General features: G+C 42.8%; 1 protein-coding gene across 4 annotated transcripts in view; it reads left to right on the plus strand.

The window, feature by feature from the left end:
* The window catches only part of LOC126299458 (transcriptional activator protein Pur-beta), a 332,144-nt gene that overhangs the window by 228,672 nt on the left and 76,316 nt on the right, over positions 1-27,156 (plus strand). For all 4 annotated transcript variants that reach the window (XM_049991375.1, XM_049991376.1, XM_049991378.1 and 1 more), the window contains one exon: positions 11,970-12,085. In XM_049991375.1, the coding sequence (XP_049847332.1) occupies positions 11,970-12,085 (116 nt within the window). The remainder of the gene's footprint in view (positions 1-11,969; positions 12,086-27,156) is intronic.

Here is a 27,156-nt window from a genome sequence, read left to right on the forward strand (position 1 = left end):
AGTACCACATTGAGCATGGCTAGCCACTAGCCAAAATCTGGATTTGCATAATAAAATCTAAAAATAGACGACCGATTGATGCCCTCCATAAGCCACATTACAGTCGCTGAGTGCACCCACTTTCCGAATGGAAGGTAACCTGAGAACTGAAAGGCATTAAGTCAATTTTCACAACTTTTCATTACAAGGAAAAAACTATATAGCTGTGACAAAACCAAATAAATATAAGTTATTAATTCCTTTCTCTATAAAAGAATCCCCTAGAATATAAATTTTCTTAGTGAAAGTACAGTTTGAATGTTTCATCTACATTTATTTGAAATACATATTAATGGACAGTAGTAATCTTAATTATAAAAGTATTATCACTCTGACTGAATATAATTTTAATTCATGAAGAAATAAACCAACAAACAAACATGAATTGCTAAGGGCAGCACTGTACAGATTCACTTGGACTACCTGTTGATAGCCATTTTAGAATCTTCTCGTATAATTCCTTAGCAAGTTGACAGACATGTTTTACTATATTTACAATGTCCTGTATCTGTTAAAAGTTTATCGGAACTTTGTCCTTATATAACTTTTTAGCTGGCCTGGTAAGATTTTGCAGGGACCTTGGCTTTCTGAGAATAAGCCTGTTTAACAGGACAGCTGATGTAAGCTTCTCCAGTCATGTTTTTGCAGAACTTGAATTACTTGAATTTTAAGAAATAAAATACCTGCTTCTTATCTCTTGTGAGTCCTTTGCTTTTCTACACATTCTCGCCATTGTGTGACATTGATTTTGTCCAGTACATCCGTCTGAGAACAAACTGAGACCTTTGCTGATGTCTGGAACATTGTTTTAAATATAGTGATGTTGAGAGGTGCACACCTTATTCGAACCTTTCCTTCCATCACTCTCATGATAAAAACTTTTGACTCCTTTGAAGGTGAATCTGTCTTGGCTGCAAGTTTCACATCTTCACAGAGGTGGAGACACTTTAATTTCACTGAAAAAATACGGCAACCAGTCACTGTTTAATGCGTTTTTTTATTTACGCCAATATGCATTTCGGGTTTGCACCCATCTTCAGCTGGCAAATTACATGGATCTTCAGTTACTACAGTAGTACAATCTCGACAGCAGTTTGGATGCTGCAGCAGGCCTGTGCAAAAGCAACGACTCCAATCATTTACTTCAATTTCGCGAGTTTAAAGTCACACACTATCAGTTGTTCATTTTGCTTACATTCTCCTCTCCTTGTTTTTTCCTGGCTTTTCTTCTTTTTTGCAGCAACACAAACACTTTTTATCACGTATTTTGCACAGGCGCACTGCGTTATCCGCCATGTTGTCGACTGACAGTTTTTGTTTACAAACAAATGGTTTATCTATGGACAGAGTTATATTTTTACGAAAGTTTTGAGGTTCTAAGATAAGCTGTTGTTGTGGTCTTCAGTCCTGAAAATGGTTTGATGCAGCTCTCCATGCTACTCTATCCTGTGCAAGCTTCTTCATCTCCCAGTACCTACTGCAACCTACATCCTTATGAATCTGCTTAGTATAGTCATCTCTTGGTCTCCCTCTACGATTTTTACCCCCCATGCTGCCCTCCAATACTAAATTGGTGATCCCTTGATGCCTCAGAACATGTCCTACCAACCGATCCCTTCTTCTGGTCAAGTTGTGCCACAAACTTCTCTTCTCCCCAATCCGATTCAATAATTCCATCTAATCTTCAGCATTCTTATGTAGCACCACATTTCGAAAGCTTCTATTCTCTTCTTGTCCAAACTATTTATCGTCCATGATTCACTTCCATACATGGCTACACTCCATACAAATACTTTCAGAAATGACTTCCTGACACTTAAATCTATACTCGATGTTAACAAACTTCTCTTCTTCAGAAACGCTTTCCTTGTCAGTCTACATTTTATATCCTCTCTACTTCGACCATCATCAGTTATTTTGCTCCCCAAATAGCAAAACTCCTTTACTACTTTAAGTGTCTCATTTCCTCATCTAATTCCCTCAGCAGCACCCGACTTAATTTGACTACATTGCATTATCCTCGTTTTGCTTTTGTTGATGGTCATCTTATATCCTCCTTTCAAGACACTATCCATTCCATTCAACTGCTCTTCCAAGTCCTTTGCTGTCTCTGACAGAATTACGATGTCATCGGCGAACCTCAAAGTTTCGATTTCTTCTCCATGGACTTTAATACCTATTCCGAATTTTTCTTTTGTTTCCTTCACTGCTTGCTCAATATGCAGATTGAATAACATCGGGGATAGACTACAGCCCTGTCTCACTCCCTTCCCACCCACTGCTTCCCTTTCATGTCCCTCGACTCTTATAACTGCCATCTGGTTTCTGTACAAATTGTAAATAGCCTTTCGCTCCCTGTATTTTACCCCTGCCACCTTCAGAATTTGAAAGAGAGTATTCCAGTCAACATTGTCAAAAGCTTTCTCTAAGTCTACAAATGCTAGAAACGTAGGTTTGCCTTTCCTTAATCTAGCTTCTAAGATAAGTCGTAGGGTCAGTATTGCCTCACATGTTCCAGCATTTCTACAGAATCCAAACTGATCTTCCCCGAGGTTGGCTTCTACTAGTTTTTCCATTCGTCTGTAAAGAACTCGCGTTAGTATTTTGCAGCTGTGACTTATTAAACTGATAGTTCTGTAATTTTCACATCTGTCAACACCTGCTTTCTTTGGGATTGGAATTATTATATTCTTCTTGAAGTCTGAGTGTATTTCGCCTGTCTCATACATCTTGCTCACCAGATGGTAGAGTTTTGTCAGGACTGGCTCTCCCAAGGCCGTCAGTAGTTCCAATGGAATGTTGTCTACTCCGGGGGCCTTGTTTCGACTCAGGTCTTTCAGTGCTCTGTCAAACTCTTCACGCAGTATCGTATCTCCCATTTCGTCTTCATCTACATCCTCTTCCATTTCCATAATATTGTCCTCAAGTACATCGCCCTTGTATAGACCCTCTATATACTCCTTCCACCTTTCTGCTTTCCCTTCTTTGCATCCTCATGTTACCTCTCATACAACAGCACTGCGGTGCCAGTTTTCAACAGGACAATGCCCTTTCACACATGGTATGTATGTCTAGAGCTGGTGTATGCCGTTCAGGTACTCTGATGGCCAGCAAGCTCCCCATATCTGTTCCCGATAGAACACGTGTTGGACCAGCTTGGACATCAGTTCTATCCCTTGTGCCAGTATCCAGAATATCAAGACCAGTTATCTACATCTATTCTCTGCTAACCACAGTGCTGTGATGGCGGACGGTATGCCCCATTGCACCTGTTCCATTAACACGCTGCGGCATCAGTGCAGGCGCGCAACTCTCCAATGCAGTCCGGCAACAAGGAAACAGCAGGTACCGCGCAGAGCCGACGCTCCTAAGCAAACCTGAGCTACAGGCTGACGCCAAGACCTTGTAAGATCTGTAGGATCATGTTCTATACTGACTTAATGATGACACCTTAGAAACATTACTTCAAATAAGCTTCGACTGTATTGTGGTCATGTTTTAAAGTCTGTCTGTTGTCTGACACCTATAGGGGTCACAGGCGTCATTCAAATGTTCGTGATTTGTTGATAACGTAACAAAAAATACAATTCAAACAAGTAACAAATCCACTCCATTCAAGAAAAATTTGGATTCTAAAACGCAAATTCTTAAGAAGGAAAATAAGGAAACTGAATTCATTTGAAATTATATTTACTTCAAATGCGCATTTTTAAGATTGACTCTGATAGAAGTCGTCAATTTAGTAGCATGTTTGCTCCTGGTATGATAGAATTAGCCGTCTACGTTTATCATAGACGCCCAGGGGACGCCCGGACGTGTAGAAATTAGTAAGCGAAACACTACGTGGAGGCTTCTCTCGTGTCCCCCATCACTTCAATTGCGATGCTATTAAAACAAATTTAGCACAACAAATTCTTTCGCAAAAACCTGAAGTGAACGATTTACAACGCAATAAGAAATAAGTCGACTAAACACAAAAGAAGACATTTTCTGAGTACTCGTGAAAAAAAAGTTCTAACCTGTCACGTCATAGAAAGAAACCATGCAATGTCAAAAGAAATAAAATAAGCTGTCTTTGTTAATCGGAATTTCCCCGATATTATCGCGTTTTTGCTACTTATAGCGAATAATACAGCATTTCAAGCAGTACCCAGGTTTGTCTGGGCAGGTTGTACACTCGTGTGGTGTATCAGTGCGCTTGCCTTGTCCCTTCAACTTCTTATACCGCTTCCTCATAACTTGCTTCTTCCCTGCAGTAGCTTCCCACTTTTGCACAACGTGTGTTTGTTTGTGATGTTTCTTGCTCACATTTCGTGGAACGTCAATTGTTGAAAGGAAGCCCTTTATAGTATTCATTCTGTAATCGTACATCATCATTTTATTTCCCGAGTATTTGTTGGAGAGATATAGAGAATTGAAAACTAGCATGTCGATGAGATGAAAGAATAGTTTTTTCCGCCAGCGAATAGTCTTTCTTTCACATAAATAATACGATAACATCTGATCTTGTTTATCAGTCCCAGACATACACGCATTGTACCTAATAATAGGCAAAGGTTTGGTGACTATTTGCTGGCGCGCACTCGTCACTTGCTCCATAACATTTAGATGTCCTGTGGAAATGTAGGAAACTCTTGTCGATCTTTCCATTTTCCAGTCATAACTCCAATAGAATACCGCGCAATTCTCTCTCCTCTCCCAAGTTTTGTCGATACAACGTCTTCGGGGGCATATTTCCTATTTAATTTCAGAGTACCTGTGGAAAGTGTTTTTAGGTTCAACAGAGTTGTAGCTAAATGAAAACTGTTATAATAATTGCCAAGTAAATGTGATGACCAACATGCAGCTTTTCTGCCATCAAATGCAAAACGACCTCTCTCCCATATCTCCAGTACTTCCCGTGTACAGCGCACTTATTTATGAAATCGTCTGGATTGTTGAGCATGTACATCTTAATGCCATATTTATTACGTTTGCTTTTTATGTATTGTCTAAATGACAATCTTCCCCTCCAAAATATCATTGATTTTTCTATTGATAAATCTCTTCCCGGGTAATACACTTGAGACATTCTCGTATTAAAATAATCCAATATAGGTTGTATCTTATATAAATGTCTGGTTTCGGGTTTCCTGGAAGTGGAATTTTTTCAAAATGCAGAGAGCGTAATATGATCAAATACCGGTCTCTGCTTATACTCATCGTTATTCCTCTGTTCGCAAACAGCGGTTCTTTCTTCCAGTAGTCTTGTAATCGCGGATATTTAACGTTACCCATATGTAACGAAACACATAGGGAAATTAGCAATTCGCCTGTACTTAGAGATTTCCATTTACAGATCCTAGATCCCTCTTTTGTATTTTCGCTCAGCAGTATGTTGACTGCGTTATCGTTCGTTTCGTCAACTACGAGTTGCAACAATTCGTCTGTTTCCAATAATGTGAAGAAATCCACAGGAGAATTGCCAGCAGGATGAATTTGCAAAACTTCTTCCTTCATAAATGGGTGATTTTGCATATTATGCGGTTCTTTATGCTAGGACTCACTTGGATTATCTCCGTGTGACAGGTCTGGCTCTTTTTCGTCGTCGATTTGCACACAATCGTCGTGATCCGTATCGTCACATTCAGAACTGTCACGGAACAGATTCGAAAGCTGTACTTCCACGCTGTCATCACTCTGCAATTCTTTTGCAGCCCCTAAATGAAAATCTCCGTTTTATGCCTCGTCCTCACTACACAGAAAATCACTGTCGTCTAGTACACTAAGTAACTGTTCCTCTGTCAATTTAACACTTTTCCTGCTCCTTTTCAAATTGGAAGCTCCAGGTGTCAGTTCATTAGCCACCGTTACGAACAATATACGTTCGATAACTGACCACACAAAACAAAAGTTTACACGCTTTGATGGTAGCTTAGACGCTGCAACTAAACTGAGTAATACGACAGTGAGCGCAGATGCTTATAAGCGTCAGCCGCACTGGCTAGTGGCTCGTTGTGATGCTTATAATCGTCAGCCGCAGCGAAAGTGCTAATGATCGAGTGTGGGGAAAAAATGATTGAGTGAATCTCTCTCTCTCTCTCTCTCTCTCTCTCTCTCTCTCTCTCTCTCTGTGTGTGTGTGTGTGTGTGTGTGTGTGTGTGTGTGTGTGTGTGTGTGTGTGTGTGTGTGGCGCGCGCGCGCGCGCGGTGATGTAGTATATTCATAGAGTATTCCTTTCAGGCTGGTTCTTGATACTTTGCTAATAGACTTTCTCGGGATAGTTTACGTCTGTCTTCAAGAGTATTCCAGTTCAGTTGCTTCAGTCTCTCCCATGCATTAAACAAACCTGTGTGATTTGTGCTGCCCTTCTCTGTATATATTCAATATTCTCTATAAGTCCTATTTGGTATGGCTCCCACACACTTCAGCTGTATTATAGAACCAGTTACATGAGTGATTCGTAGGCAATCTCCTTTGTAGACTGATTGCACTTTGCCAGTATTCTACCAATAAACCGAAGTCTGCCACCTACTTTACCCATGATTGAGTCTATGTGATCATTCCATTTAATATCCCTACAAAGTGTTACATCCAGATATTTGTACGAGTTGGCCGATTCCAACAGTGACCTGTTGATGTTATAGACATAGAATATTACATTTTTTTCATCTTGTGAAGTGCTCAATTTTATAATTCTGAACATTTAAAGCAAGTTGCCAATATTTGCACCACTCTGAAATGTTATCAACATCTGACTGAATATTTATGCAGCTTCTGTCAGATAGTACTTCATTATAGATAACTGCACCATCTGCGAAAACACTGATGTTGCTGTTAAAATTGTCTACGAGATCATTAATGGACAATGTGAACAGCAAGGGTGCCAACATATAACACCAGGTTTGGTGTGGGGTGGTGATGGGGTTAGTGGACTGCTGCAGCCTGTTGTGGGGTTGTGTACCACTGTGGGCTACGGCGGAGACGAAGCCTCTCCGTTGTTTCTAGGTCCCCAGCACAATACAATACAATAGTCCCAACACACTTCTCCTCAATCTGGTTATAAATGTCACTTGATACCCATATGATTGTACTTTTGACAACAAGTGTAAGTGTGCCACTGAGTCAAATGCTTTTTGAAAATCAGGAAATACTGCATCTACCTAATTGCCTTGATCCAAAGCTTTTGGTATATAATGTGAGAAAAGTGCAAGAGTTGGGTTTCACATAATTGATGTTTTCGGGATTGATGCTGGTTGGCATTGAGGAAGTCATTCTGTTCAAGGTACCTCATTACAAATCACTGTCAAGGATACTGGGTGGTAGTTTTGCGGATCACTTCTACTACCCTTCTTATAGACAGATGTGACCTGTGCCTTTTTGCAAGAACTGTTCACGGTTTTTTGTTCGAGGGATGTATGACAGTTTATAGTTAGAAGATGGTCTTACTCGGCCGCAAATTCAGTATAGAATCTGACAGAGATTCCACCAGGGCCTGGAGATTTGTTAAGTTTTAACAATTTCAGTTGTTTCTCAACACTGCTCACACTAATCCTCATTTCATTCATCTCTCAGTGGTACGAGGACTAAATTGGGGCAATTCTCCTGGGTTTTCCTTTGTAATGGAACATTTGAAATGGATTAAAGCATTTCGTATGTTGCTTTGCTACCCTCAATTTCAGTTTCTGTCTCATTCACTAGGGACTGTGTTGTGTTGTCTCATTGTCACTGTAGGCTTTTACCATGGGAAGCAAAAGATGATGATGTCTGGTGGCCAGTATCCTCTTTGTATAACACAATTGCATGCATGTATTAACAGAGTTCTTTATTCATAAGAATAAAAATTTACTGAACTTGAGGTAGTCCAGGTGTTGTGGTACAAGCTTTCCCTAATAGTCTGTGTTAGCCTCACTGCTGGTGAAGTCCACGTCCCGCTATGCACACTACCCACAACTAAAAAAACTGTAATTTTCCCAGATAATTGGTGGATGATTAAAGTCTCCCCAATGATTATAGTGCAATTGGGGAATTTGCATACAAGTGAACTGAGGTTTTCTTTAAAGTTTTCGGTTACTTCAAGCGATGAGTCTGGTGGGAAATACGAGGAATCAATTATCATTTTATGCGCACTCTTGATACTGAGTCTTGCCCAAACAATCTTACATGGAGCTTCAATTTCTATCTTGATGGATTTTAGTTTCTTGTCTAGTGTGACAAATATGCCACCTTCATTTCTCATTCCCCAAAGATATTACTATCAGTTTCAGGTTTCAACAAGCTTTCTGCAACTAGTATTATGTGAGCTTCACTACTTTTCATGAGTACATCAAACTATTTTACTTTGTTGCTAATGCTCCAGCAGTTCACAATTAGGATTTTAATACTCTCATCTGTGGGAGACACTTCTTGCGATCTTACATTGATACTTCCGGGTTTCCTACAGCTGTTGTTGTGTGGATTGGATGGAGAGTTGTCTAATCTAGAAAACCCTTGTATGCACACCACACGCTGTCAGGTACCTGAGTAGCAGCCTCTGATGTTTAGTGCACACCTGACCCATTTAGGAGGCCCCTACAGTTCTTGACCCTCCCTTCCACTTGATTCAGAACCAGAGGGCAACGTTTAGTTCAGGAGACAATGCTGCAGATTTTGAGCTTAATTGAAACTCCATACACAAGGCTGGCCTTCTCAACATTCTCTGCCAGTTGTGGGAATGACCCAAGTATGACCTCAGAGCGGAGATGACAGGCATCATATGTTCCATTATGTGCCACAGTCTGCAGTTGGTTGCACCCTGTTCCCTCAGTAGCTACTGAAATAACCTCTTCAACATGTTGGATGAGGTCCCCAGGCGTACAAACTGAGTGCACCTGATGTCCTTTCCTGTCTCTTGCTCCCATTTCTCTAAATGGTACCATTATCCCCCGTACATTTGAACTGTCGACGATTAGTACACACCTACCCTTCTAAATTTCCCTTATCTTGACACCGGACAAAACAGGTGGAGTGAGTCCCACTGGCACAGTTTCAGTGAAAGACAGCACCTGAAACTTGTCAGTTAGGGGGATTGGTACAACACCCCGAGTCCTCTCTGTGGTCCTCATCAACCCTGTACAAGACACCTAGATCTGCCATTGACATGCCATTCACAGTCAGTTTGACGAGTAGTGACAGAGCCTATACTTTCTGCAGAGAAGACAGGATCCACAGGAGAGGATAGTACTTGAGATACCTGTGGTACTGGTTTCAGAAGTACATGACTCTCAGGAGCTCTTCCAAGGCACCGATTTGCGACAGCTACCACGTGTATGACAGTAGTCAGGGCGATTTCCAGCTGCTTATGAATGTCAACCAATACATCCCATGTTAAAGAACAGAATTCACAGTAGGGTTGCATTTTTTTGGTTCAGAGTATTACAAGGAAGTGAACAAATAACTTTAAATGGAGTCCTCTGATTACCCTATAATCTGTTGAGATAAAAAGTTGCTTATTCCGTATAAGAATTGAAGCAAGTACACGAAATGAGATTTCTATTTAATTATAATTGTTAGAAAACTCGAAGACAGAGTTAATTTGCCATAAATGGAGGTAATGTATAGGGTTAGTCCTCCTCAGGGAAAAACTAGATATAACACAATATGTTGATTAGAAAATCTGTTACAGTAACTAAACTGCAAACGCTGATTTACTACGAATGGCTTGTAGATTATGCAAAGGACAATGGTAGCTTCTGAAAATTCTCCAAAACATACGTTTATGATTGTTTATATACAATGAAATTCAGGGGTGATGTATTCATTGGTAGTTACAACAGTTGTAGGTGAGCTTGCCTCAGGAGAACACACAATGGCTTTGACACCCTTTCCTGTCAAATCAGTGCAGGCATCTAAGCCAGAGTGAGTGCAACTTTATACTGATAACTGGTATCATATTGCCAAGTTCTTTGTAAATTTGATTTGATTTTGTAATCATATACAATATCATCACATACCCTCTCAGACCATGAAATTTCATTTTGTTTCCTCAACCTCCTCCTTTTCTGCATTATTCTTCTTTTTTCAGGAAGTGTGTATTCAATTTGGAATGAAAAATTTTGCTACCTATTGCTTGTAGCTTTGGGAAACTCCCTATTTCAAACACTACATAAGGGTTACTACTGTTTCCTGACACGCTATCGTGAACAGTTTTCACCACTTTAGTCATCCACTGGGAGATTCGTGGAGGGAAGCAATATATGAAGGCACTCAGAAAAGTAATGCCTCTCAACTTTTTATGTGAACTCTTAAAGCTTTTTAAATAAAACAGACTTTATTAACATTATACATCTTTAATCAATGAGAGACCAATTTGTTGATACCGTCACCCTAGAATGTGAGATTTCGTTGATATAGTCAGAACTTCACCTCTGTGTGTTCCATTTCATTGCTATCAAAGTCAAGTCCTCGAAGGTGTTCTTTAAGGTTTGGAAACGTGTGAAAATCGGATGGTGCCAAATTGAGACTATATGGAGGGTGATCGATGACAGTGAATCCAAGGCGTTGGATTGTTGAAAATGTCGTAGCACTCGAGTGGTCTCACGTTGTCATGCTGAAGGAAAGGGTGTTCCATGTGTGGACGGACTCTTCTCTGGTTTGAAACTCAATTACAGCATGCCATTTCTCACACACTGACATTGTTATATTGTGCATCACCATCTTACACGCTAGAATCTGGAGCCCTGTTGTGGCAGAGTCTACCTGTATCAGTGAAGCCAGAAAGTCAACTGAGTAATATGCATGACATGTAATAATTAAACTGATATTGAGAACAGAATAAAAAATTTGGAGGCATTACTTTTCAGTGTACCCTCGCCCGAGTATTGCTTGAATCTTCTTGGAGCATACTTTCTCTGTATTATGAACAGTACTTAGTGAATTCTTAATTATTTTGTATAATGGTAGTGCACAAAATCAGCATGGAAACTTCTTGATAAAAGATAATATGAGAGATGTTAACTAGAGGATACGTGATGTATGGTTTTTGGCATATTTTGTGAAACCAAAGCACAATGTGCTTTCTGATGAGCCCAACAATGAGATAGATTTAGAACTGCAAATCAGGAACTTTTATAAGTAATTTGAATATTAATCTAACTAAGAATATAACCTTTCACTAATTTTCAAAAAATTGTGTTGAAATAGCCCACAATATATTTGCTAATAATACCATTACCATCAAATTAATGTATGCCCTCATTCCCTTCATAGTTCCACGGTTGCATTCATTTAGTATTAAAGATGTATTTCAGTTCCTGGTTGGATTTTTAATGAAAACAGAGTGCCGTTAAGAGAGTGGGGAAAGATGGCACAAATAGTCGCAGCATTGTTTGACCTAAAGGAGAGCATCAAAGGGACTGATGAGAAAACTGAATTTGCAAATGCTTGAAGATGGATGCCAGTTATCCCATGAAACTTCCTCTCAGATTTTTGAGAACTAGTGTTAAGTGAAGAATGTAGAGCTATTTCTCAGTGTCCAATGTATTGCCCATGTAGGAAGCATGAGGATAAGATTAGATTAATTACAGCATACACTGATGCATTTAAACATTTATTCTTCCAGTGCTCCATATGTGACTTGAACAGGAAGAAACCCTAACATGTGGTACCGTGCTTAGTACCTTCTGTTATGCACTTCACTGTAGTTTGCAAAGAGTATATGTAGATGTGGAAGAGTATCTCCATGTCCAGTTTAATCCCAAAGTATGCCAAATTGGGTTGTGTGGGGAACATATTGCCTCAATTTTTCTTTTTTATTTTAAAATGTCAATTCAGGATCAGGGAACCAAACTTTTTGCTATGGTATTTGTCGTGTAGTAAATTGGACTGTGTTACTCTGGAGTCATGAGTGGATCAACTGATGTGTACAGAAATTTTTCAGACATGTAAAATATCATCTCTTGTCTCTATTGCAGGCCAGCAACAACAAGGAGAACAAGAGCTTGCAACAAAAATGCTCCTGATACAGTCAAAGAGATTTTATTTGGATGTGAAGCAAAACAGAAGAGGAAGATTTATAAAAGTAGCAGAAGTAAGTTATGTCAGTGTTTGTTTTCATCTCATTGTTTGCTGCTGCCATTATATATAACACATTATATATAACACAGATACGGCTTATTACTGTATATTAATCTCTGATGTTAGGGAATAAAAGGCTTAATTTGTGTGCTACATATTGCAATTTGTACAGTAAAAAGAGTGAATGTCAACACCACAACTGATCAGACACTGTAGATGATGGTGTATTTTCTTCTCAGTGAACATTGGTGCAGGAATTTATAACCATTTTCATTTTATTCTGAAGCATTTGAAAAAACTTAGTGTATGTGCCATTTTGGAATAAATTCTGATCAAGCTTCTTTTCTGTAAACCATATTCAACTTGGGAAGAGCTTTAGAGTGCTTAGTTACATCTCCTTTTCTTTGCATAAATTGGTGAAATTCATTAATTATTGTTTTGTGTGTTCATTATAAACTGTAAATTTTGAGGTAGATGCTATTCTTACAACAACATTTAGGTGATTTTTCGAAGGCAGGAGATAGGTACTGGCATATTTGACGCTGAGAGAATGGTTTGTGAGTAGTGCTTGTGTAGCTCAGGCATCAAGTTCATTGCCAGGGAAAGAAAGGGTCTAGAGTTGAGACCTGGTCTTTCACAGAGTTTTAATATATCTTTGGCAATTTCATAGCAGTACACTCTCAGCAGGAGGATGAAGTTCATTCCGCTAACATCTATACAGTTATTGGAGGGGGAGTTGTGGATGGGACTAAATCTTTTAGGTTTTTGATATTATTATACATTATACCAACTCTGGAAGTAATATAAAGCTTTTTGCATGCCTGGTTTCTACATTTAACTATATTCTTGCGATTCTATCACCCCTCCCCAACCAGTGGGCAATACTTTATTATGACAGCAGTTAACCTACCGTCCTTCACATTTAGAATCTTCTTTACAGTTCTATTTTTTTCAGACACACTGCAATCCCTGTTCAACTGACATTGTCTAATTCCATTTTAAGTTGTTCAATTCATGGTGGGCAGTTTACTTTGAGTATGGCTGCACTGAAAATTCTCAAATTATATCAACATATACGTAATGCAACTAATCGTCATTGGTGTATAACATGAATTTGAGAATTACAGTCATTATCCCTCTTGTAAATCCCTATGTATATGATTGTTCAGTCTTAACTTTGATTTGTGCAGTTATAAGTAGTCATTTAATACTGTTGCAAATAGGTACTTTTGGTAGCAAAGAATAAGTTGAGGCAGTATAATGTGTGAATATTTCATCCAAACTATTTTGTAATTATTCCCCTATTTATACCAAGTCAAATCCAAAAGGTATGTTGTGATTGGTGGCAATTGAGCATTTGACACAGTCACTTAACATTCATAAATAAAATACTGGGAGGAAATATAAATATAGTAAGGAATGTTGCTGCTGAATGTAAATAGTTTAGGCATAAATGAGACCATTCACTGAATAGAAGCAGCATGGGGTTGTCAAGAGGCACATACAAAAGAGAATGAAGTCTTTGCTAGCATTAGAGAAGAAATCCTGTGATGAGCGAGAGCCGAGAAATTGGAGGTGGCTTTGTGGACAGGCTTGAAGAGAAGCAGCAGGTGCACAGACTAGGAATGTGGCCCGGGGGATGGAGGGGGAGGGGGGGCTGGCGTACAGTCTAGACACAAAAATATGGGTATGTGAACCAGAGAGGTGCAGTGCCTGAAGATGAGGATGAAGATGATAATGATGTTGATGTTGTGGGTGGGGATGGGGTGACAGTATGATGGAGGCTGGGGGGGTGGGAGGGGGGGACTTGTTGCGTAGAGGATGTGGTGACAGTGAGTGAGGGGTGATTGCCTGACCTGTTACCTTCCCAAATTGCCAATTGGTCCCTCTGTCAGGTGTTTGGGAGGTGTGATTTAAGGTGTGAACAATCACCTAGGGTGGGTGAGCCCCCTCTGAAGGGGGGCCCACAGTTGGAAGGAGCACGCCATCAGAGATGCTGGCAATCATGGGGGATTTTCTCGCAATGAGCCAATCATCTTCACAGTCAAACAGCTATGAAATGTAAACAGAATGAGGCAAACAATTCAAAGATCCTCCCAGTTGCACCATGGTTCATTGTGGTTTCATGTACTGAAGACAGTCAGTCTTTAACTAGGGTAAATCCGTTTATTATTCAGAGAGGTGTTGATACAATTGCTGACACTGTGAAATCATGCTCTTGTTTAGCCAATGGCACTTTGCTTTTGGAGACAATTTCTTATTCTCAAGCATGACGACTGCTTACAGCTTCGCTTCTCTACGGCTATCCTGTTCATGTCAAGTCCCATCACACACAGAATTCTTTGCATGGTGTTATTTACACTAGGCTGCTCTAGGGTCTGACCGAGGCAGAAATTCAAACTTATCTATCTGATCATGGTGTCATTGCAGTCCATTGGGTGATGAAAAAGGTTGATGCATCCTTAGTGCCCACACACACTTTTTTTATGACATTCGAAAGAGTAGTGCTTCCATCGAAGGTCAGAGCAGGCTATGAAGTTACCACAGTCCGACCGTACATTTCAAAGCACTGCTACCAGAGACATTGTTTCAACCACACTCAAATGTCCTGCCAAAACCTGACCAAGAGTGTAACCTGTGGTAGGAATGCTCACAAGGATGATTGTCTCTTCCTCCTGCCCACTGCATCAATTACAATGGCAACCATGCCGCCTTGTCTCCCAAATATCCTGAGTATCTCAATGAGCAGGTCATTCAGGAGATGTGGGTGAAGGAAAAGGTACCTTACCCTGTTGCTAACAAGTTGTTGGCTAGTCAAAAACACTGTGTTTTACCACCTGGCACTTACAGTACTTTTCTTGCTACATCTTGCTCCACGAAAGACAGGGACACGCAGACACGCGATGTAAAATTCAGCACTGTGGTTGTAAGATCCCCCAGTGTGATGGTAGCATCCCTTTATCCTCCTCCTCCTCCAGCTGTGCAACAAGTCAACAAACTTTCGCCTCATGGGGAGAGCTCACCTGCTACATAACCGGCTGGCTGGAAAGGACAGAAGAAATTCTCCCGCGATGACTTTTTATGTCCCTGCTTCCAACAAACAACTGAATCCTCATCTGCCACCCACAAAGGCTCCAAGAAATCAGAGGCAAACAGTCTTCTCCTTTGATAACTCGGAGATCTTCTGCAATGGTGTCATCAAATTAGACCCTCACTTTGCTGACCTCCATGTCACTGGTGTGCACATTTTTTCTGCCTTGGACTCCTCAGACCTCCAGGGATGCAGGCTGACAGAGGGAGAATGCCAACGCCTCTGTAGATCTCATGGAGCAGGATCCTTGAGCCTCTGCCTCAGAAGCAGAGTGTCTTCGAAGGCTGGCACCAGGCAGCTGTTGAGGTGACATCCCTTCATTTCTTCCCTCCTCCCCTTTCCATGTCATGACTCACCTCCAATGGAACGTTCATGGCCTTAGATTCAAAAAGAGGAAATACAGTTGCTTTTGGAATCACAGCATCCATTTGTCCTCTGTCTCCAGGAAACAACATTGCATCTTCACAACTGCTTTGCGCTCTTGCATTTCTTTCTGGTCCACATTAACCTTCACCCTGCGGACAGCATTCCACCTCATGGGGAGTAGTGCTGCCCATTCAGGATGACAGTCATACTCAAACCATCTCCCTGACTACTCAGCTTCAATCTGTTGCAGTCTGCATTTTCCCTTTATACCGTTTACATCCCTCTGTCATTCATTGTCACCAGGGCAGACTTCCTCCAGCTTATTGGGCAACTACCTCACCCCTTTCTGCTGCTCAATGGCTTTAATGCGCACCATTTCCTTTGGGGTTCTCCCAGAACCTGTTCAAGAGGTGCCCTCTTGACTGACCTTCTCGATCAACATATCCTCATCTGCCTTAGTACAGGAGCACCCACATTCCTTTCAGAATCCACACACACCTACTCCCATTTGGACCCCTCCTTCTGCACTGTTTATCTTGCACATCATCTCGAGTGGCCCATTATCTCTGACACATACTTGAGCAACCATTTCCCATGTACTATCTGTTTGCTGACTACTACCCTGCCTATGTGCACACCTAAATGGCAGCTTTCTAAGGCCAACAGGAGACTTTAATCCTCCCTGATGACCTTAAACATACAACATTTTCCCAGTTGTAATTTCCAGGTATACCACTTCACCAATGATATCCCCCTCCTGTGGGCCTGGGGGTTAGAATAGGCCCAAGGTATTCCTGCCTGCCGTAAGAGGTGACTAAAATGAGTCGCACACCTTTTGGGCTTTATATGATGGTCCCCTGTAGGGTTTGACGTTAATTTTTCAAAATTTTCCAAAAGAGCGAGCCAATTGGGGAAGGGCCCCTTACGTGGTGTGTCGTGTCCATCATGCATTGGGCTCTTTAGGCCACTTTCTGATCGTGGCATTGCAGTCCCGCTCACCCTCCATCTCTTGTGCAAGAACACCTTCCTGAGTGTGTTTTCCTCAACCCACTATGCAGTGTCATTTTCTGCATCAACGAGGACCATGGAAGTCCTTGCACCTCATATCCAGCACGGTAGCTAGTCCGTTGTGGTGGGGCTGCCAGGTACGCTGTTGGTTGTAGCCCCCGACCCCACAGGGATCACTCTGCTGATGCCTGCACTGTTAACTGCCCACGTATGCCAAGGAGTAGATGCCCGTCACCCTGGGGCATCGGGACTCCTGGCAATTGCCGTCCTGATAGCTCGCCTTTGCTGTGGCTGGGTGGCGCCCGTGTGGAGGGCCCCTGGTCAGAGTGAGTGGCATCAGGGTGGATGAGATGCCATGAAGCATAGTACGTCATCTCTTGCTGGTGGTCTGCCGCCAGCAGTCTCTAAGTGGGCAGAGATCTAACTTCAATGCTAAGAAACATGACCCCAAATCGTTCCCTCCCTGGCCACACCATGGGAGGAGCACCAGGCTAAGGATGGCAGTGAAGCTTATTTGCCCCAGTACCTCGTATGTACGAGAGGGGAATCTGTCATGTCCATGAAGCCTCAATTTTTTTGTGAAGCATTTGGAGGACAAGTTTGGGGAGGTGGAGGGCTTGTCCAAAATGCACTCTGGGTCAGTCTTGATAAAAACAGTATCCTCAGACCAGTCTCAGGCATTACTTGCTCGTGACAAGTTGGGGCATGTTTCTGATACCGTCATGTCCCATAACAGCTTAAATATGTTCCAGGGTATTATATTCCACAGGGACCTTCTTTTGTTGTCTGACGACAAGCTGCACGCCAATTTAGAGCAGCAAGATGTTCATTATGTCCAGCGCGTCCATCGGGGTCCCAGGGATACTCAGGTTGCCACCGGTGCCTTCATCTTGGCCTTCAAGGATGACACATTGCCCGAGAAAGTCAAGGTTATGGTCTACCGCTGTGACATCAAGCCATATATCCCTCCCCTGATGTGGTGCTTTAAGTGCTGGAAGTTTGGTCATATGTCCTCCTGCTGTACTTCCAACATCACATGTCGAGATTGTGGACATCCATCACATCCCAGTACTCCATGTGCCCCACATCCCATCTGTGTCAACTGCAAAGAGTGTCATTCACCTTGCTCACCAGACTGCAGGATTTTACAGAAGAGAGGAAAATCATGGAATATAAGATGCTGGACCGACTGACCTACACTGAGGCTAAGAGGAAATTTGAGCACCTACATCCTGTGACTATGACCTCCTCTTATGCTGCAACTACGAGAGCAGTTGTCACCCCATCAGCTCCTTGCATTCCTGTCGCCTCTCAGAACCCTTGATGATGGTGGTGAGGGGTGGGGGGGGGGGGGGGTCACTTCCCTCCCTGTTGCTCCTGCACCACCTACTTCGGGAGCAACACCCCACCTCTCCCCCAACCATTGGGGATATCAGCTCCCATTTCTGAGCCGGAGAAGTGTAAATCTTCTTCGGCTCCTCTCGCTAGAAAGGGGTCCTTTGGGTCACTCACTTTCTAGGTTTCTGCTAGTGGGAAAGATGACACCTACCAGTGGCTGAAGAGCCCAGAAGCAGCTGGTCGTAGGGCTTCACGCTCATCCTCAGTCCTGGAGACTGAATCAGTGAAGTCCTGCCAGCCAGGGAAACCGAAGGAGCAGTGAGAGAAATCCAAAACAAAGATCCCCAAGATCAAGGGAATTGCACTGGCATCCACACCATTGCTACCTACAAGCCTTGTGTCTGCAGATTTCGCCGGACCCTCAGAACAATGGATATAGACTGCTCAGGCAAAAGTCAGTGGCAGCAGGTGACCCTGAGACATAAATTGCCTCATTGAATGTTCCAAGCCTTTCCAGTCTCACAATGATGCCATTCTCCAGTGGAATTGCGGCGGTTTTTTCCACCAAGTGGCTCAGCTACGGCAACTGTTAAGCTTTGCACCTGCTTTCTGCATTGTCTTCCAGGAAACCTGGTTCCTGGCAATGCGAACGTCTGCCCTCCGTGGCTATAAGGGATACTACAGGAACTGTAGTGACTATAATCGAGTGTCGAGTGGAGTTTATGTTTATGTCCTAAACTCAGTCTGTAGTGAAACTGTGCCCTTTCAAACCCATCTTGAAGCTGTGGCTGTCAGAATAAGGACGACAAAGGAAATAACTGTCTCCAATGTATATCTTCCTCCAGATGGTGCAGTATCCCTGACTGTATTAAGTGCACTGACTGATCAGCTCCCAAAACCTTTATTACTTTTGGGAGATTTTAATGCCCATAACCCCTTGTGGGGTGGCACCATGCTTACTGGCCGAGGCAGAGATGTCGAACCTTTACTGTATCAGTTCGAACTCTGCCTCTTAAATACTGGGGCCACTACACATTTCAGTGTGGTTCATTGTAGCATTGATTTATCAGTTGGCAGCTCAGGACTTCTCTCATCTATCCACTGGAGAGCACATGACGACCTGTGTGGTGGTGACCAGTGCCCCGCTGTTGGGCCCACAGACGGCTGCCCAGATGGGCTTAAACTAGGTGGACTGGGAAACTTTCACCTCTGCTGTCACCGTTGAATCTCCCCCACATGGGAACATCAATCTGATTGTTGAGCATGTGACTACAATCCTTTCTGGGGCAGAAAATGTGATCCCTCGCTCTTTAGTGTGCCCCCGGCGAAAGGCAGTCCCTTGGTGGTCGCCGGAAGTCTCTGAAGCAATTAAAGAGTGTTGGTGAGCTCTACAGCAGCGTAAGTGGCACCCTTACCTGGAGCACCTCATAGCTCCATGCCCGCGTTCATCAACTTATCAAATGACGGAAACAGGAGTGTTTGAAGAGATACGTCTCTACCATTGGGTTCCATACGTCACCTTACCTAGTCTGGGCAAAGATCAAATGTGTTTTCAGGTACCTGTTGGGGTCCCAACAGGTGTTCCCGGTGTTAACATAAATAGCATGTTATCTACCGATGCAATCGCGATTGCCGAGCTCTTTGCTGAGCTCTATGCTTGAGCCTTTGCTTCGGAGAATTACCCCCCAGCCTTTCACACTCTCAAATGGTGGCTGGAAGGAAAAGTCTTTTCATTCACTACACAGTGAATCCTATACTGTCCCATTTACAGAGTGGGAGCTCCTCAGTGCCCTTGCACATTGCCGCGACACTGCTCCTGGGCCAGATCGGATCTACAGTCAGATGATTAAACATCTCTCATTTGACTACAAGTGACATTTCCTTTTCATCTTCAACAAGATGTGGTGCAGTGGCGTCTTTCGATCTCAATGGTAGGAGAGCACCATCATTCTGGTGCTCAAACCTGGTAAAAGCCCACTTGATGTGGGTATCTATCGGCCCATCAGCCTCACCAACATTATTTGTAAGCTGCTGGAACGTACGGTGTGTCAACTGTTGGGTTGAGTCCTGTAGTCACACCGCCTGCTGGCTCCATGTCAGGACGGCTTCCGCCAGGGTCCCTCTACCACTGATAACCTAGTGTCCCTCGATTCTGCCATCCGAACAGCCTTTTCCAAACCAACACCTGAATGCCATCTTTTTTTATTTACGAAAAGCGTATGACATGACCTGGCCACATCATATCCTTATCAAATTATACAAGTGCGGTCTCCAAGGCCTGCTTCTAATTTTTATCCAAAATTTCCTGTTGCTTCGTACTTTCTGTGTCCAAGTTGGTGCCTCCCATAGTTCTCCCCACATCCAGGAGAATGGGGTCCCGCAAGGCTCTGTATTGTGTATAACTTTATTTTTAATGGCCATTAGCAGCTGTAGGGCTGTCCGTTTCACCTTCTCTGTATGTGGACGACTTCTGCATTTCATACTGCTCCACCAGTACTGGTGTTGCTGAGTGGCGCCTACAGGGAGCCATCCACAAGGCGCCGTCATGGGCTCTAGCCCACGGTTTCCTGTTTTCGGCCGCAAAGTCGTGTGTTATGCACTGCTGTCGGCGTCGTACCATTCATCTGGAACCAGAACTTTGCCTTAATGATGATCCACTCATTGTAACCATCGTCATTTCATCCCCGTTGACGCGCAAGTCGCCGAAGTGGCATCAACTCGAAAGACTTGAACCCGCGAACGGTCTACTGGACAGGAGGCCCTAGTCACAGAACATTTATTTAATAGAGACATCAATTCTTAAGACTCGTTTTTGACGCCCGATTGACTTATCTTCCTCGCCTTCGTCAGCTTAAGTGGAAGTGCCGCTCTACGCTGCTGCAGCGCTACAGAGCCCTTGTTCAATTGTTCTTTGACTATGGGAGTCTGGTTTACAGTTCAGCAGCGCCCTCAGCACTGCCTTTACTCGACCCAGTGCACCACTGTGGCGTTTGCCTAGCAACAGGAACTTTTAGGATGAGTCCGGTGACCAGCGTCCTGGTGGAGGACGGAGTCCCTCCATTGCAAGTTAGGTATGCACAACTGGTGGCCAGTCATGATGCACATGTTCATAGTTCTCCTGCACATCTGAATTACCGTCTCCTTTTCCCACTCGCAGTGGTTCATCTCCCACATTGGCATCCCAGGTCAGGGCTTCCAATTGCAGTTCGTGTCCGATCCCTTCTTTCCGAACTGGAATCCTGCCTTTACCACCTATACTTGAGGTCCATTCACGTACACCTCCATGGTGCACACCTAGGCCAAGGCTTCACCTGGACCTTTCACATGGCCCTAAGGACTCAGTTAACCTTGCGGCTCTCCGCTGCCACTTCCTCTCAATTCGTGACATGTACCGAAGCCACGATGTGGTTTACATCGATGGCTCAATGGCTGATGATCATGTCGGCTTCACATATGTTCATGGAGGACATATTGAACAGCCTTCCTTGCCCAATGGCTGCAGTGTTTTCACTGCTGAGCTGGTGGCTATATCTCGTGCTCTTGAGCACATCCATTCAGGAGTCGTTTCTTCTGTGTACTGACTCCTTGAGCAGCCTGCAAGCTATTGACCAGTGCTACCCTTGCCATCCTTTGGTAGCGACCATCCAGGAATCCATCTACGCCCTGGAATGGCCCAGTCGTTCAGTGGTGGTTGTCTGGGCCCCAGGTCGTGTCGGAATCCCAGGCAATGAACATGCCGACAGGATGGCCAAACAAGCTACACGGGAACTGCTTATGGAGATCATGTTCTCTGCAACTGACCTGCGTTCAGTACTATACTCCAAGGTTTTGTGGCTTTGGGAGACGAAATGGCATAACCTCAGCACACACAACATACTGTGTGCCATTAAGGAGATCACAAATGTGTGGCAGTTGTGCATGCGTGCCTTATGCAGGGACTCTGTGGTTCTCTGCTAGCTCCACATTGGCTACGCTTGGGTGACACACGGCCTGCTAGTTCTTCCATTCTCTCAGATGATATCTGTGTTGCCCTCTGTCAGCGGGTGATGCCACTTTGGCATCACCACTGCTCTTCCCTTCATGGGAACAAGCTCTTGGGAATTAAATCAAATCTCTCCCAGTAGCTTGGCCAACCTCCTCTTGGCCCTCTCGCTGTAAGGAGATCATTTTAGTTAGGTTGTGTTTTAGACCGTGTCTTTTTAGCCATCGCCATTTATTAAGTAGTGATTCCCCATAGCTTTGAGCTCCTTGTCCTCAACTGTTGATGGTTCACCATTTCCTGATGGAATGCCCTTTTTCTTTATTCTCCTTCATGTTTACCGTCTGGGTTATTGGCCATTTTAGCAAACTACATGCGGGCTGTTGACTACGTTTAATTTTTTGTCTGTCATAACGATATAGTAAAGGGCATTCAATCTTTAGTTGAGGACCACCTTTGTCTCTATGGAGTATTTTATGGACCTTACTCCAAACCTATGTTTTTAGTTGTATTTCCTTCCGTCGATTGGGCTTAACATTTTTTGACTTTTTTATTCGTCTTCGTGTTTTGCTGTGCTGTCATGGAGGCATATGACCCTAGTTGTTTTTGTGGCATAAAACAAAACAAAACGGAACAAAGTTGACCCCCCCCCCCCCCCCTCCTCCGGGGCACAAAATGCTGGTGGGAACAACATGCTCTAGCTCAAAGGCTGCTTCACAACCTGTGCCATCCAGATCCTTTCCTCAATCACAAGCTTTTGTGAACTGTGTGGATGGGAGTTAATCTTGCAACATTTTCTTCACTCCTGTAATCCTCCTTGTCTCAGTCTCCACCAACCACAGTCCCCACACCCACTACCCGACAGTTTTCCCTTTCTCTGTCCTGTCAGCCCCTCTTAAACCATGTCTTAGTGTTATCATAATCATGTGGCGCACCTCACCAGCTCCAGTACTCATGTGTCACATGCCTAGACTGAGCACCTGCAACCCCTCCTCCCATATTCCTAGATTGTATACCTGCTGCCTTCCTCCAAGCTGCTAGCTACCTGTCCCCAGCTCCTCTTCCTGCTTTTAATAGTTTCCACAAAGAAACCTTGTCTCAAAATATGGTAGAAAACCCAAAGAGATTCTGGTCATATGGAAAGTACACCAGTGGCAAAAAACAGTCAAAACCGTCACTGCACAATAGCAATGGCAATGTTACTGATGATAGTGCCCTTAAAGCAGAGTTACTAAATACAGTTTTCTGTAATTCCTTCACGAAAGAAGACGAAGTAAATTTTCTAGAATTGGAAATCGGAACAGCTGTTAGCACGAGTGACATAAAAGTAGATATCTTAGGTATTGCAAAACAACTCAAATCACTTACGAAAGGCAAGTCTTCTGATCCAGATGGTATACCAATCAGGTTGCTTTCAGAGTATGCAGACACAATAGCACCTTTCTTAGCAATCATATACAACCGCTCACTTGACAAAAGGTCTGTTCCTAGAGACTGGAAAGTAGCACAGTTCACACCAATATTTCTGAAAAGAAATAGGAATAACCCATTGAATTACAGATCCATATCACTGACCTCAATTTGCAGTAGGATTTTGGAGCATGTAGTGTACTTGAACATTATGAATCGTCTTGAAGAAAATGACTTATTGATACTTAACCAACAGGGATTCAGGAAATATCGTTCTTGTGCAATTCAGCTAGCTCATTTTCACATGAAGTAATGAGTACTGTCAACAATGGATCTCAGATCGATTCCCATTCCTAGATTTCCAGAAGGCTTTTGATACCATTCCTCACAAGCAACTATTAATCAAATTGCGTGCATATGGAGTATCATCTCAGTTGTGTGACTGGATTCATGATTTCCTCTCAGAGAGGTCACAGTTCATAATGATAGACGGTAAATCATCGAGTAGAACAGAAGTGATATTTGGCATTCCGAAAGGTAGTGTCATAGACCCTCTGCTGTTCCTGATTTATATAAATAATTTAGGTGATAACCTGAGCATCCCCCTTAGATTGTTTGCATATGACACTGTAATTTACCATCTAGTAAAATCATCAGATGATCAATACCAATTACAAAATGATCTACAGAGAATTTCTGTATGGTGCAAAAAGCGACAATTGTGCAAAAAGTGGCAATTGGCGCTAAACAAAGATAAGTGCGAGGTCATCCACGTTGGTACTAAAAGAAATCCTATAAATTTTGATGACACAATAAATCACACAAATCTAAGGGCTGTAGTACAACTAAATACCTAGGAATTACAATTACGAGCAACTTAAATTGGAAAGACCACATGCATAATATTGTGGGGAAGGCGAAACAAAGACTGCACTTTGTTGGCACAACACTTAGTAGATGTGACAAACCCACTAAAGAGACAGCCTACATTACACTTGTTCGTCCTTTGCTGGAATATTACTGCATAGTATGGGGTCCTTACCAGGTACGATTGATGAAGGACATCGAAACAGTGCAAAGAAGGGCAGCTCATTTCATGTTATCGTGCAATAGGGGTGAGAGTGTCACTGATATGATACGCAAGTTGGGGTGGCAGTCACTGAAACAAAGGCGGGTTTCTTTGCAGTGAGATCCATTTATCAAATTTCAATCACCAACTTTCTCGTCCGAATGCGAGAAAATATTTTGTTGACTCCCACCTATGGAGGGAGAAATGATCATTGTAATAAAATAAGAGAAATCAGAGCTCGAATGGAAAGATTTTAAGTGTTTCTCTTTCCCACGCGCCATTCAAGAGTGGAATGGTAGAGAAGTAGTATGAACATGATTCGATGAACCCTCAGCCAGGCACTTAAGTGTGAATTTCAGAGTAACAATGTAGATGTAGATGTTCCCATCTTTCTCTCCCGCTACCCACCCAACCCAACACGACACAACCCCCACTTCAGTCCACCTGCTGATCTGCCGTCTTGTCATTATGTGTTCAACCAGCAGAATGCAAGATGTGTGACAAAAATAAACACTGTGAGCAATCAGGCAACACTTTGCTGCTCTGCTTGTATAGACCAGTGTGTTCATCTCATCTGGGTTTCAGCTCCATACAGCCATATTGTGATTTTTGAGAGCATCATTAGTGAAGTTGAGTTTTTGTTGTATGCCACAGAAGTGGAACAGTGGCAATTGTAGAGCAAAAACATGCAATCAAGTTTTGTGTTAGAGTTGGGGAATCCACAAATGTCAGCTTTGAAAAGTTGAAACAGGCCTATGGGGAACATTCCTTATCAAGAGCACAAGTTTTTTACTGGCACAATTCATTATTGGAAGACTGAGAACGAACTGAAGATGAACCTCGCTGAGGGAGACCTTAAACTTCAAAAACCAATGAAAACATTGAATGTGTGCATGCTCTTGTGAAATCAGACCATGCTTAACAATAAGAATGACAGGTGACCTGTTGAATTTAAACACTTTCATCATACATTAAATTTTGAAATTTTGACCAAAGATTTGCACATGATGTTTGCTCCTGTAATCCCCCGTGCCTCAATCTTCGCTAACCACAGTCCCCACACCCACTACCCAACAGTTTTCCATTACTCTGTCCTGTCAAACCCTCCCAAATAATGCCTGTGTGTTACCAGCTAGCATCAAAATGCTGCAATAACCTCGCAACCGAGAGGAGGACAGCCAAAGAAATCTGAGCATTTATCTTTTTGAGAGGATTGCCAACGACCACGAATTGTTCAGTCGTGTGGTCACCGGCGATGAATCCTGGATTTCTGAGTACGGTCCTGAGACAAAGTGGCCAAGTGACGAGTGACACACTGAGACAGCTCCATGACACAAAAAATCTCAGATTATCAAATCAAAAATTTAAAAAAAAATGTTGATTCTCTTGTTAGACAGAAGGGATATTGTGTGTACAGAATTTATTCCTGCAGGATATTGTCAACCAAGTGTTTTACAAATACATCCTCGAAAGGCTCAGGAAAAGGGTGAATTGAGTGAGACCGGACATTGCAGACAAGTGAATGCTGCATCATGACAACGCCCGATGTCACACAGCCACTTCCCTCATGGAATTTTTTACCTCAAAAGGCATTCCTGTTATACTCCAGCCCCCTATTCACCTGATCTGTGTCCTTGTGACATTTCTTTTCCAGAAATTGAAAAATGAAAAGGACATCAGTTTGGGGCTCTGGAGAACATTCTAAAGAATGTGACCAAATTGTTAAAGGCCCACAGAAGCTTTCAGCACTGCTGCCAAAACTGTGAACAACATCTGTACGAAGGGGATGTGCTTTCAATCAAATGATGTTGTTGTCTGGAGGGAAAAAAAATCTTTGGTGGATACAAAAATCAGTTTCCTTCAGTCTCTTTAGTTTTCTCACAGACCTCTTAAAAGTGCACTGTGTGTGTGTGTGTGTGTGTGTGTGTGTGTGTGTGTGTGTGTGTGTGTGTGGTCTTCCTTAAGTTGTTACCATTTCCATTTCCTTGTTAAGGTTTTTCCTCACAAATCTGTCTTGACTTCCTGGATCCAGATTATAGTTGAGTTCCTTTCTAATACCTAATAATAAGGCTCCAAACACTGGAGAAATTATCTGGAATTGACTGTGTCATTACCATCAAACCACATCTGTTATCTTGACGTAATGTTAGAAGTCTTTCAAATGTTCCATTGGAATTATGCTACAGTCAAACATAGATGCAGATAATGATTTGAAAATAAAGTCAGATGTTTGAAACAAGTCACCATTAAAAACTGGATGCAACTGTGGCAGAAACCTTAATAAATAAACAGAGTTGCTGTTCCTGTCTGCCAGTGCAATGTTGCAACTGCATAAATAATAAATTCTCTAGACTCAGTTGCACTAGTAGTTTGTATGTGGTTTTCTGTACTGATGCACTGCATATTCGCAGAACCTTTTCGGCAAATACACTCCTAGAAATTGAAATAAGAACACCGTGAATTCATTGTCCCAGGAAGGGGAAACTTTATTGACACATTCCTGGGGTCAGATACATCACATGATCACACTGACAGAACCACAGGCACATAGACACAGGCAACAGAGCATGTACAATGTCGGCACTAGTACAGTGTATATCCACCTTTCGCAGCAATGCAGGATGCTATTCTTCCATGGAGAAGATCGTAGAGATGCTGGATGTAGTCCTGTGGAACGGCTTGCCATGCCATTTCCACCTGGTGCCTCAGTTGGACCAGCGTTCGTGCTGGACGTGCAGACCGCGTGAGACGACGCTTCATCCAGTCCCAAACATGCTCAATGGGGGACAGATTCGGAGATCTTGCTGGCCAGGGTAGTTGACT

This window comes from Schistocerca gregaria, chromosome X, assembly GCF_023897955.1.
Source record: "Schistocerca gregaria isolate iqSchGreg1 chromosome X, iqSchGreg1.2, whole genome shotgun sequence".
NCBI lineage: Eukaryota > Metazoa > Arthropoda > Insecta > Orthoptera > Acrididae > Schistocerca > Schistocerca gregaria.